The 14040-nt window shown below is 35.8% G+C and overlaps 1 protein-coding gene across 4 annotated transcripts in view; it reads left to right on the forward strand.

The window, feature by feature from the left end:
* Nucleotides 1-14040, forward strand: part of KPNA4 (karyopherin subunit alpha 4) — a 52252-nt gene that overhangs the window by 18061 nt on the left and 20151 nt on the right. For 2 of the 4 annotated variants that reach the window (XM_036352672.1, XM_036352674.1), the window contains exons 2-10: nucleotides 4818-4862; nucleotides 5702-5791; nucleotides 5903-5932; nucleotides 6026-6078; nucleotides 9420-9515; nucleotides 10264-10349; nucleotides 11313-11399; nucleotides 12701-12870; nucleotides 12967-13011. In XM_036352672.1, coding sequence (XP_036208565.1) covers nucleotides 4818-4862; nucleotides 5702-5791; nucleotides 5903-5932; nucleotides 6026-6078; nucleotides 9420-9515; nucleotides 10264-10349; nucleotides 11313-11399; nucleotides 12701-12870; nucleotides 12967-13011 — 702 coding nt within the window. Of the gene's footprint in view, nucleotides 1-796; nucleotides 1686-4817; nucleotides 4863-5701; nucleotides 5792-5902; nucleotides 5933-6025; nucleotides 6079-9419; nucleotides 9516-10263; nucleotides 10350-11312; nucleotides 11400-12700; nucleotides 12871-12966; nucleotides 13012-14040 lie in introns of those variants that run through there. The other 2 variants (XM_036352673.1, XM_036352675.1) reach the window with 2 other exon arrangements.

A 14040-nucleotide genomic window follows, 5' to 3' on the forward strand; every position in this document is an offset into this window, starting at 1 on the left:
TAACACATATGAGAACAGCGGCAGAAGCACAATCCCTACTAGATTTTACAGCCAGAAGTTATGGGGACTTTTCTTCCCGGCACTGACACCCTAGACTGGGGGCACGGGACCCCTCACTCCTCAGGGAAACCTTTACAGCCAAGATATGCCTCCCAGTTTTTGAAATTTTAAACTGCCACATGTTGTCATGGGACCAGCCAATTCCACCCACATCTCTGCCCCTCCTACCAGTCTTCATGTGCTGCTGCTTTAATTCCCAAGTTGTAGGACTTTCATTCAGCTGGATTCAGGTGGCTCTGAATGAAGGTTGTTCTGTATTTTAGTTGTAAATTTTGATGATGTTGTGGGAGGCTATGAGTACTGCATTTAACCGCCATCTTGACCAGAAGCCTCTTGACGGACTTTTTAGAAAGGAATTCTTTCTTTCTTTCTTTCTTTCTTTCTTTCTTTCTTTCTTTCTTTCTTTCTTTCTTTCTTTCTTTCTTTCTTTCTTTTTTTTTTACATAATTTTTATTGATAGCAGAGAGGAAGAGAGGGAGAGAGAAATAGAAACATCAATAATGAGAAAGAATCATTGATTGGCTGCCTCCTGCACACCCCACATTGGGGATCAAGCCCACAACCCAGGCATGTGCCCTGATTGGGAATCAAACCATGACCTCCTGGATCACAGGTTGATGCTCAACCCCTCAGCCACACAGGCCAACCTAGAGAGGCATTCTTTACTGAGTCCTTCCCATGGAGTCTGCTTATAATTCAGGCGTGCTTGGAAAGTTAGAAAAAATTTACATTATTGTTTCATTGACTTCTAACTGAAACAGTATTTTCTTTTATAAGAGTTTATTTGGGCCAAACTGACATTGCCAGGAAGCAAGATCTCAAATGCTTAGGAAAGGGATAGTTTTGCGGTTTCTTTTATGTATTGACAATTAAGGAGGGAATGCAAGGAATATTACAGGAAGGTGGCAGAAAGCAAGGCAGGGATTGGATTACAGGATAATTAAGAAGATTATGTGCTCCCTTTAGGGTGGTCACTTCTGAAAAGAGGTATTTCAAATGTGAATTTAACCTAGATGCACAGAAACAATTTTTGATTAAGGCAAAGATAAACCTTTCACTAAAAAAGTTACATGCCTCCGGCATGCCGACCCACCATGACCTGCCTGGTTAGGAATTTATATTGATTTCATCCTGTGGGGTTACTTTCCGTAGAACCCCTTTTTTGTCCACACACTTAATAATATAGCCAATAAATCTCAGTAGTTATTAAAGTTACCTGTGACTTTGTGACCACCAGTAAAAATTACATTATTATTGGAAGATATGCTGAAATATCATTTATGGTCATCATTACTTTGAAATTGTAAGAGTTATTAGACCCACTGCTAAATCCATTTAATGTTATAAAAAAGCACATACAATTTTTGTTCTCATACTCATATATTGTTTTCTTTTTAATCTTACAAGTTTCTTTTCTGTATTTAAAAACACTATCTGAGAAGGTGTCTGTCCATTGATTTCACCAGATTTCCAAAGGAATCAGTGCCACACAAAAATTAAGATTACCTGTAAGGATTCCTTTGGTTGCTGTGACAAGAATGGAGTCAGGAGGAGGATGGAAAGAAAGAGTAGAAGGAGGTATACAAGTTAGGAAGCTTCTGCATTAATCTGGGGAAGGGATAATGGTGAGTTGGACCAGAGCTGTGGAAGATGAGGTAGTGATATTCAGTTGTATTTCAGATAAGTTTTAAAAGTGGAACCAATAGGATTTGCTTACAGATTTAATGTGTGAGAGATAAAGAAGAATCCAGGATGGCTCCTAGATTTTTGATCTGTGCAACTGGAAGGATAGAATTGCCATATGCTGACATTTTCTTTGAAGTAATTAATCTGTAATATTGGATAGATCAAATTTTTAAACAGTAACATAAGGCTTATAAAAATACAGAGGCTTTTAATGAAAAAAAAAATCTTATTCCATATATAAACTATATGAGATGGGATAGAGTACGTATGTTTGTTAAAGATCAAAAGTTCAGTTTTGGACATAAGTTTGAGATACTTATTAGACACCTAAGTATGAATTTGTGACTTACTCTTTCCACTTAATATGTCTTGGCATATGCAGTCATTAGAAAGAATAAGGTGAACCCATACATAGAAAGAGCTTGAACTTGTATTGTTCTTGACTATGTGAATGTTTTATAGTGAGCATATATCCATGTGTTAGGTGACTTTAAAATGAGAAAAGCATGTTAAAAAAATATGAGAATTGTTACAGTACCTGATAGGATAATTATTGTGGTCATTGGGAATGAAATTGATCTGTGTATACCACCATGAAAGATTTCTAAAATCTACAAATGAGGTGAAGAATAGAATAAATAGATAAGTGTGTCAGAATCGAGAGAAACCAAGATGGCGGCATAGGTAAACACCGGAGTTTGCTGCCTCAAACAACCACTTCAAAAATACAACTAAAAGACGGAATGGACATCATCCAGAACCACAGGAAGGCTGGCTAAGTGGAAGTTCTACAACTAGGAGGAAAGAGAAAAACATACCGAGACTCAGAGGAAGCACAGTGCAGAAGTAAAATACTAAGGTGTGGAGTGCATGTGGAGCAGGCTGGCGGCTGAGGGCGCGGTTGTCGTTTTCAATCGGGAGGGAGTCTCAGGCTTTGAGCCCCAGTTCCGGGCGAGTCTCTAGGGACCCAGACTCATATGGGAGAAGTGGGACTGTCTGGCATCGCTCAGAACCCTAGGGCAGCTTTCTCTCCATGGGGTTTGCAGTGATTACTGGGACACTGAGAAGCAGAGCCTCTGAGGGCAAGACTGAGAGCAGCCATAATTGCTAACCCCGCCCTGTTGATCCCTTGGGACCTGCCCCGCCCAAGCCCTGCAGGGAGACTTTTGCTGGATAGCCTCAGGCAAAGGCTAGATTAGCACCTCCCTAGAGATCCAGGAGCCAGGAAGCCCAGAGGTCAGAGTGGGACCATCCAGTTTGCAGCTCCGTGGAACCATAAAAAACATACTCAGGGGGCAGACTCAGTGAGCACCAAAGCCCCATCGAAGCAAGTCTAGCCCCAGAGGGGTGTCTCCAGCACAGAAGTTCTCCCACTGCAGACACAGCTGATTCTCACAGCCAGTTGGCCTGGAGGTCAATTCCTCACAGTGATAACTACAACAGTCAAGGCTTAACTACAACAAGACTGTGCACAAAGCCCACAAGGGGGTGCACCAAGAGTGTCTACCTCAGGTAATTGGGACACTTAGCACAGAAAGGCACTCTATCGACACAGTGAAGCATAAAAAATGCCAAGACAAAGAAACAGGACACAAACAACAGAATTGGAGGAAAGCAAACTGTTGGATATAGAGTTCAAAACCACATTTTTAAGGTCTTTAAAGAACTTTCTAGAAGTCGCCGATAAATTTAATAAGTCCCTCGGAAAGACTGGTGAGACCGCTGATAAATGTAGTGAGATCCTCAAGAAATCTAATGAGACCCTCGATGTTGTGATAAAGAAACAACTAGAAATTAAGCATACACTGACTGAAATAAAGAATATTATACAGCGGGGGGATAAAATGGACACATATGTAATACCCTTTGTAATACTTTAAGCAATAAAAAAATAAAAAGAAAAAAAAAAGAATATTATACAGACTCCCAACAGCAGACCAGAGGGTCGCAAGAATCAAGTCAAAGATTTGAAATACGAAGAAGCAAAAACCACCCAACCAAGAACCTACAACCAAGGTTACTTTATCCAGCAAAGCTATCATTCAGAATTGAAGGTCAGATAAAGAGCTTCACAGATAAGGAAAAGCTAAAGGAGTTCATCATCACCAAACCAGTATTATCTGAAATGCTGAAAGGTATCCATTAAGAAGAGGAAGAAGAAGAAAAAGGTAAAGATACAAATTATGAACAACAAACACACATCTATCAACAAGTGAATCTAAAAATCAAGTGAATAAATAATCGGATGAATAGTATGAACTGGTGATTGTAATAGAATCAGGGAGATAGAAAGGGAATAGACTGACTATTCTTGAGGGGGAAGGGGTGCGGGGGTGAGGGAAGAGATTGGACAATAATCGTGCACCTATGGATGAGGACAGTGGGTGGGGAGTGAGGGCGGAGGGTTGGGTGGGAACTGGGTGGAGGGGAGTTATGGTGGGGAAAAAAGAGTAACTAATGTAATAATCTGAACAATAAAGATTTAATTGAAGAAAATAAGTGTGTCAGAATCATAATAAATCTAACTGTTTATATTTAGAAAGAGAAGCTGGATGGGCTGTTACAGTTTTAAAAATTTATGATATATCCAATATTATAGATCTATTAATAATTTCAAAGAGATTATTAATTGAGAATATGAATGTTAATGGAAGTTAGAAATTTTTTCATATAATGTTTATTATGAATAAAATATTACAGGTGAATACATGACTAGAAGAAAAGATAAGGAGATGCACGTCAGAATGTTAGTGGTGTTTTTCTGTGGGTGATGGAATTTTTTTTTTTTTAATATTTTTTTAAAAATACATTTTATTGATTTTTTACAGAGAGGAAGGGAGAGGGATAGAGAGTTAGAAACATCGATGAGAGAGAAACATCGATCAGCTGCCTCCTGCACATCTCCCACTGGGGATGTGCCCGCAACCCAGGTACATGCCCTTGACCGGTATCGAACCTGGGACCCCTCAGTCCGCAAGCCGACGCTCTATCCACTGAGCCAAACCGGTTTTGGCGTGGGTGATGGAATTTGATGTGAATTGTTAAAAATATTTTTCTTTAATTTCTTGTAGACTATGAGAAGACAACGAAATGAAGTTGTGGTTGAATTAAGGAAGGTAAGTCTGATTATTATTGGGTATTTGTAAGCATCATTGTAATAACATTACAGCATGTATAGAGGATATCAAATGTATGTGAATCTCAAGTGCTGAGCATTTATTTTTCTTTTGAAAACTGAAAGATTTTGACTAAATTTGGCAAGCTTTTGAAGTTGGCAAAATACAACTTGACCACTATCAAAAAAACAGAGAAACTAATTATGAGATGGTTTTTCCTTCTGATCTATATAAGTTGTAAGCCATGAGTGTACTAGTAGTTATACTAAATAGTTCTATTTACAATAGCAGTTACACCCTGAAAGAAATTTGTTACTTATAAATTTCATCAACTTTTCAAGTATTAAAGTAGTTGAAAACGTATTTTTTTAATTTGTCCCAAACATTTTAAGTGAAATTCAAGTGGCCCTTGATTTCTGTAAGGCAATGTTGATTTTTGTCTGATTTTTGAACTGCCCAACTTTTGCTTTGACTTTTTTTTTAGGCAGTAAAGAGAAGCTCCCAGATGATGTATAAAACGGTTTAGTACTTCTAAATAAATATGTATGTTTGGTTCTGGCTTAAACTGTACACACTTTTTTAATCAATTTTTTTTGTTGTTCATTACTTTGTTTTTACATAGTTCACCGTTTATTAAAAACTTAATTATTTGGGGTTTGGATCTCAAATTAGAGTTGCTTAAGTGTTTAATTCACAATTTGGTTTAATTTTCTACATTTGCATTTACTTTTAAAAGGCACTTCATATTTCATTTTGTAGGCACAGGATAGCCTAACCTTTGTATGAAAGTATTTAGCTTCCTTTATTTAAAGTTACTTCTTTTTATACTTATTTTTAAGAATAAAAGAGATGAACATCTCTTAAAGAGGAGGAATGTACCACATGAAGATATCTGTGAAGACTCTGATATAGATGGTGATTATAGAGTGGTAAGTTATTGTTATCCTGGTTACTTAAAACTACCAGTGAAAGATTTTATATAAATATAGAATTTTAAGGTGATTTTCTAACTTAGTGTTCACTTTAACTTTTTTCCCTAGCAAAATACCTCTCTAGAAGCTATTGTTCAAGTAAGTTGTGTTATTATTTCCTCTCTTTATTACATTTCTTGGACTTAGCTAATTACTGTGTGTCTACATCAAAACTGTTTTATTTTTTTATAGAATGCTTCAAGTGATAACCAAGGAATTCAATTAAGTGCAGTTCAAGCTGCTAGGTAAGTTAAATTTTGAGGATATACTTAAGTTTTATAACTTACACAGAAGTTCTGTTTTGGGTATTCACTCAGGGGTGGGCAAACTTTTTGACTCGAGGGCCACAGTGGGTTCTTAAACTGGACCGGAGGGCCGGAACAAAAGCATGGATGGAGTGTTTGTGTGAACTAATATAAATTCAAAGTAAACATCATTACATAAAAGGGTACAGTCTTTTTTTTCAATAGTTTTATTCATTTCAAACGGGCCGGATCCGGCCCGCGGGCTGTAGTTTGCCCACGGCTGCACTAGATAGTAGTCTTGACACTCATTTAACTTTGATAGCAAACAGTATAGAACCAGTCATAAACCAACTGGATTAATTTTAAAATTAGTCTCTGATTTAGAATATTAAAATTGGTAGCAGTGTTTTAAACTCACAAATACACTAAACTTTAGTTTACTTAATACGTACAGATGATAGGGAAAAGTTGATTTGATGGGTTATTGCTATAGACCAATTGGAAAACATTACTTAAAAGCTTTACCTTTTATTGATTATAGGTTTAATTTAATAAAAACTTAGATTGTTCAGATCCTGCCCAGGTAGCTAATTCTTCTCATAGTCCTCATATTGATCAAATAACAAATTAAGTTATAAGCTTAATGTAGCAGTGTATAGGCAAGTAGACATTAAGATTTAGGACTACAAAGACTCCCAGACTCTTTCCAGGTAAGAATACTAAAATATTTCTGTCTTAATACCTATGCTCTCATAGTTAATAGTTTGGAGAAGACATAGTTATATCATAGTGTTTGCTTTGTATATCTGTAGATATAAAAGCCTAAGTGACCATTACAGCTGGACAACCAGCCGGTAGCTATGATACAGAAGCCCGCCCCCTGGTGGTCAGTGTACTCCCACAGCCAACCTCCTACGGTCCCTCCTCCCGGCTAGCTAACCTCCTGCAGTCCCTCCACCTGGCCAGCCGACCCCCATCTCCCCGATAGGGACTAGACGAGACGGCCCCCATTGGCTGGGAGGGACCTCACCCGTGCACGAATTCATGCACCAGGCCTCTAGTATAACTATAAGAATAGCAGCCTGTGTTGCAATTAGTAGTAGGACAGACTTAAGCAAGAAATTGATCCTACTTTGAGAATTTTAAATGGAAAAAGATTTCACAGGTCCATCCAATATCTTACCTTGTGCATAAAACCCTTTATGTTTATAGACTTTTTCTACTTTTTAATATTTGCTTTATTTTTAATTTTGATGTGTTGATTTTAAAGAGAGGGAAAAAAACACATTGATTTGTTGTTACATTTATTTATGCATTCATTGGTTGCTTCTTGCATGTACCTTGACCAGAGATTGAACCCAAAACCTTGGCGTTTGGGGACAACACTCTAACCAACTGACCTATTCAGCCAGGACCTTTTATATTCACTTTAAATTACCTAGAACAGATGGCAAAATTATACAAATACAGTGTTTAGCCTACTACAGGTAACAGGACTTCTTAGAGAGGACTTTGTTTTGTAGGAAGAAAATTGCAGAAGTTTTCACACCTCAAAATGGCAAATTAATGTTTATAGGAATAATGATTAAGAAATTGATACATTATGCTCACCATTGTCTGAATTGATTATTTTACAGTTTTGGAGCAACTCTTCTCAATACAAGTTCTGTAAGATAATTAAATCCCTATGGCAGGGATTCTCAATCTCCCTAGGAGATCCTGAGACAACTTCAAGGGGTATACAAGATCAAACCTATTTTCACAATAATTCTAAGACCTTATTTGCCTCTTTTCACTGTGTCACCATTTATATTGATGAGGCAGAGGCAACTGTGGGTAAAACTTAGCACAGATCAAGACTGGCACAAAATTGATTTTATGGCTATTTTTCAGATATTACTTGTACTACTATGCACTCAAAGAAAAAAAGCAATGTCTGTTAAAGAATGTCTTCAGTTAGCCCAGTCAGTGAGCATCAACTTATGAACCTGGAGGTCACAGTTCAATTTCCAGTCAGGGCACATGCCCGGGTTTCGGACTCAACCTATAGTGGTGGGGCAGCTGATCAATGACTCATCATTGATGTTTCTATCATTCCCTCTCCCTTCTTCTCTGAATCAATAAAAATATTTTTTTTATTAAAAAAAAAAGAATGTCTTCAATGAAGTAGTAAAAAAAATTTTTTTACTATATCTGGTACCTCAATTAACAGTGACTGGGTTATTTCCTAGTTTGTGCTATGTGCCATGTGTTATGGAAAATACTGTAAAAAAGCATGTGGCATACTTTTTGCCCTATAAGAGGTTAAGAGCCTAATTAGGAAGGTGAAACTAAGTATATGCTACGTAAATATGCTTTTAGTAATTCAGGGAATTTAGAATTCAGGGAAGATATTATGAAAACATAGAACTTAAAATGGACTTTGGTTATGTAGATTTTGAATAGACGGAAAAGGGCTTGGAAATGCAATAGAAGTGGTGGGACAGATAACTGACCTTAGGAGTTTACATTAAGTAGCCATCATTTGGTATATATACAGGGGAATGATCTCACTAAGCTTTCTTAAAACATTGTATTTGCATCGTAATGCATGGTATTCAAATGGATAAAGATTTGGGTTAGGCTACATTGAGGACTTAATCAGCTAAACCTACAGTCTTCCACATGTGTAAATAGACACAAAATTTTGTTGTTTTACCCTCTAAGCTTCATAAGAGCAAAGGTGTGTCTGTCTTGTTCACCTTAATATCTCCAGTATCTCTTTGGATATTTTTCTATGTATTGTTGTACTTCACTTCACTTTAGTTACTTAGATGAGAAGTTTGAGCTTACATGATATTTGATTTAGTGTATGCAGTAGGATGAAATATTGGACACTAGTATCAGCTATAAATTTGTAACATCAGTCTACGTGCTTTTGTCCTTTATCTTCTATTGTGACATGGTTTGAATAATTTTGGATATTTTGGTGAACTTCCTTACTTAGCAAGGTCAATGACATGGTGAAGGAGTTTGCCCACTTTTTTTCTCTGACCTCAACATTGCAAAGGTAACACTTAAAACATCTAGTTGTCATATTTAGGCCTTCATTGTGGGAATAATATTACTGTACTAATAAAAAAAGAGGTAAAGTGGTTATGTCTACCATTTTTCCTAATTAGTAATCTATATATTTATGAATTAATATTTTAATACAGAAAAGGTTGCATTATAAATTTTTAAAGTAACTTTCAGAGTAAGTATTTGTGCCAGATAGTCACATTTATTATAATCAATATCAAGTATGAACTTGAGTTTAATTATATGTGATTAAATTTCATAAGTATGTACATCTCTTATAGGAAGCTTTTGTCCAGTGATCGAAATCCACCAATTGATGACTTAATAAAATCTGGAATATTGCCTATTTTAGTCCATTGTCTTGAAAGAGATGACAAGTAAGTACATTATTTTAAGAAATAATTTAGGATGTATTCTTTGCAGAAGATAAAATTTTCTAGTAATTAGTTTGATCTTTAAGTAAAGAAAAGGGCTACGAGATGGAGTTGAAAACCCAAAGTGAAAAACAATGCAAGGTGTTTATACCAAGAGGTGAAGGTTGCCCTAGCCGGTTTGGCTCGGTGGCTAGAGCGTCGGCCTGCGGACTGAAAGGTCCCAGGTTCGATTCCGGTCAAGGGCATGTACCTTGGTTGTGGGCACATCCCCAGTAGGAGATGTGTAGGAGGCAGCTGATCGATGTTTCTCTCTCATCGATGTTTCTAACTCTCTATCTCTCTCCCTTCTTCTCTGTAAAAAAATCAATAAAACATATTAAAAAAATAAAAATAAAAATAAAAAGGTGAAGGTAGAGGCCAGAGAAGAATTTGAGAATGATACATACAACTTTTAAGCTTTGAAAACTGGCAAGAAATAGTTTGGCCAGATAGGTCCTTGAGAACACTGTTTGGATTGTAATGTGCAGGTATCATAGTAAAAAATTCTTACTAAGAAATAGATCATGTGAATAGGTTATATGCTTTTTATACTAAAGGGAAATTTTAAATGGAGGTTTAAAAGAAGTTCTGGATGCATAGATACCTTTTGAAACAAAATATTCAATGCTTTTATAATGCTCTATGAGGGAGGAATGGTTGATAGATATTTGATACATAAAAATAATTTTTTTAATTATTTGTTTTTTTGTAGTCCTTCTTTACAGTTTGAAGCTGCATGGGCTTTGACAAATATTGCGTCTGGAACCTCTGAACAAACTCAAGCAGTAGTTCAGTCCAGTAAGTTGGTTATTAACAGACAAAATAAATAGTGACTCTATTAAAAAGAATAGAGTTATTCTATATAATAAAAGCCCAATATGCTAAGTGTCCTACCATTCGTTCAACCATTCGACCAGTCACTATGACGCACACTGACCACCAGGGTACAGACACTCCAATCAGTAGGTTAGCTTGCTGCTGGGTCCAGTCTGGCCAGTCAAGACTGGGCAAGTTGGGCTGAACACACCCTGGAGCCCTCCCACAGTCTCTCCCCAGCCCTGATCCTCACAGGCCAGGCCGAGGGACCCCACCAGTGCACGAATCTGTGCACCAGGCCTCTAGTTTATATTATAAAATAATAGCTATTCGATAACACTTAAGATATTTGAAGTAAGCCAACTTAAGTATGTTACTTTGATATCCTGTACCAGTGAAGAATCATTTGTTCGATGCAGTATTCTGTTCAGGTACAAACCTTTCTCTGTGTTTACCACCCTTATTATTAAGCAACAGAGCCACTATCTGAATCAAAGTCTCATGTGGTACAGGAATTGCTGGCCTGTCTAAAGACCCATGTGATATAATTCATAAGTTACTTTAACATTTGGACTCTTGTGTTTTTAATTTGAAGATCAATATTAATCTATAAGGAATTAACGTTAAAATTGGAATTAAATCCAAGTTTAATTGTAAATGAAATCTTACCAGCTTAGTTTTACATTTGTCTGCATTGTTCTTTTAATGCTAACTAAGCAATCTGCTGTCAAAATTTTCCACTGCTGCTATTGTAATGAAAATCATGTAATAAAAACATATTTCAAGTATATTTTGGATAAGTTTCTTTTGAGGTTTCAGCAAAAAAACCAAGATTGATTTTGGTTTAGATTATAGTATCTTCAACCGTTTTTCCAATTTTATTGGAAATGTAATTGACATATAACTGTGTTTATACTTAACTCCTCTTACGTTTTCCTCCATCAGATGCCGTGCCACTTTTCCTGAGGCTTCTTCATTCACCCCATCAAAATGTCTGTGAGCAAGCAGTGTGGGCATTGGGAAATATCATAGGTTTGTCAAACTTATAATAGTCCAGCCATTGTTATCATATACTATGTAATGAAAATAACTTTAGTAATTGAAAAGGAAAAATAGTTGGTCTGGATCAGTACTAATTTTTATGAAATAGTTTACAGAAATTAAAGCTGTTTAAGTATAAATTGATAGTAAACAAAATGAATATCTTTGCTGCTTATGATGACATAATATATTTTGGCATGTAGTCAATATTTAGTTATTTGAAAATTATGACATATGTATATCATTTAGATCTTTTCTTGCTCCTTTATTATGTTGGGGGCCATTTTCTTAGCTCTCCCCTCTGTCATAGAAAGTATGTAATAAAAAGGAGGAAGCAAAACTTAAAAATTTTTCTTCATAATATCAGTTTTAAGAAAAGTTTTGAATTAAAATTTTTATATCTCTTGTAGATTTTAGTACATTATAATAATGTTATCTACTATCATAATGAAATCAGTATATAGGAGATAATCTAGAGCTTATAGACCAGGGGCCATTTGGACATTTATAACGTCATTCACAGGCCATACAGAATTATCAACTTAAAAATTAGCTTGCTGTATTTGGTCAAACATTTAATTAGCTCACCCCTAATGCCTAGGCAGAGCTAGACCAAGTGATTTCATGGGCCAGGGTCAGATGTTCCCCACCCCCGTTACAGACAGTCTCACTAAATGGTGAACATCATGATTACCATACTTTAAGGTTTATTCTAATAAATAATGTAGGAAAAATAATTAAAGACAATTCTAATGTTTCAAGGATTGTTTTTTAACTTGAGCATACACTTCACTCAAATTCAAAAGACTATCGTGGAGAATAATTTATAGTTAATACTCTTAATGCTTTGATATTGGATCATCAGTATAAATTCTATAAATATTTTCTTTCCAGTAGTATTGTGGTATATCTTTTTAATACATGAAAGTTTGTTAAACTGGGATTGCCATTGAAAGAAAAGATAAAAGCAACAATTATCTGTCTGAAAAGTATTTTAAGCTACCCTTAGGATTCTAGTGTTCAGATAGCATAAAAATGTTTTATAGGTAGAACAACTTATAACCCTGAATATTTGAGTAATATTTTTTTAAAAAAACAAAAAACTTAGTACCTTATATTGCTTCTCTTGGCTCAAAGACCTAAATATGTGAACTTGGTTATTATTGTCTAGAACTTTTTTATAAAACTAAATAGGATAACTGATTAAAATGCAGCATATTGAATCTAGTGCTTTATTTTCTGAATTACTTATTGACAACATATTTTATTAAACTAATAAATTTTTCTTACAGGTGATGGGCCACAGTGTAGAGATTATGTCATAAATCTTGGAGTTGTGAAACCTTTACTTTCCTTCATAAGTCCATCTATTCCTATAACATTCTTAAGAAATGTTACTTGGGTTATGGTTAACTTATGTCGGCACAAAGACCCACCACCCCCAATGGAAACCATTCAGGAGGTAAACAAGTGTTTTTTGTTTTTATTTTCAAACTGAAGTATTATGTGTATGTTTTTATCTATGTATGTTTTAAAATCTGTATATTTTTCTCTTCAGATTCTTCCTGCTCTTTGTGTTTTAATTCATCACACAGACGTAAATGTGAGTAAATGCTTCATGTGTTTTTTATGTGTGTGTGTGTGTATGCATGTGAGATGGGGAGAAAATGTTATACTGGACATCATGTCAGTGTATTCTATCACGTTTTTCCATTCAAGAGCTAAAATACATAATTTGCCATTTTTGTACTCTGTGTTTACTTACATCACTAAATTTAATTTCAGTAAAAAAATCAAGCCTAATTGTTATTTTGGTCTAAGCAATAAAGTATATACACATGTATATTAGTGTTGTAAAAGTTACATTGGAAGTTCTTCAGTTTGTTCAGGAGCTTTTTATGGAATCTCATTTTGATAGCTTGACCAATAAGAGAATACATACACCCAATTTTTTTTTTTTTTTTTAGTATGTTTTTATTGATTTCAGAGAGAAAGGGAGAGGGAGAGATAGAAACATCACTGATGAGAAAGAATCATTGATTGGCTGCCTCATGCACGCCCCCTACGGGGATCGAGCCTGCAACCCAGGTATGTGCCCTTGATCAGAATTGAGCCCGGGACCCTTCAGTCCTTAGGCCGATGCTCTATTCACTAAACCAAGCCAGCTAGGGCTGTTTTTGTTTTTGTTTTTTGAAAGATAAAAAGAGCCCTAGCCGGTTTGGCTCAGTGGATAGAGCATTGGCCCACAGCCTGAAGGTACCTGGGTTCAGTTCCAGTCAAGGGCATGTATCTCAGTTGCAAGCTTAATCCCCAGGCTGCACATCGATGTTTCTTTCTGTCTCTCCCCTTCCTTTCCACTCTCTTCTAAAAAATCAATGGAAAAAATATACTCAGGTGAAGATTAACAACAAAAAAACAGCAACAAAAACCTGAAAGAGGACCTAAATAAGTTGTTACTAATAAATCATTAAACAATCTTTTTAAGTTAAAAGGAGAAATGTTTGTGCCTTTATGCATGACTTTGTATTCCTATACATACACCAAACCGTGGACATTATTTGCTCTTTAATTTTATTTTTACTCTGTTTCTCCACTTACAGTGACCTTGGTAGTGGCTTCACTTGGTATAGAG

Source organism: Myotis myotis, unplaced genomic scaffold, assembly GCF_014108235.1.
Source record: "Myotis myotis isolate mMyoMyo1 unplaced genomic scaffold, mMyoMyo1.p scaffold_m19_p_2, whole genome shotgun sequence".
In the NCBI taxonomy this organism is placed as follows: Eukaryota; Metazoa; Chordata; class Mammalia; order Chiroptera; family Vespertilionidae; genus Myotis; species Myotis myotis.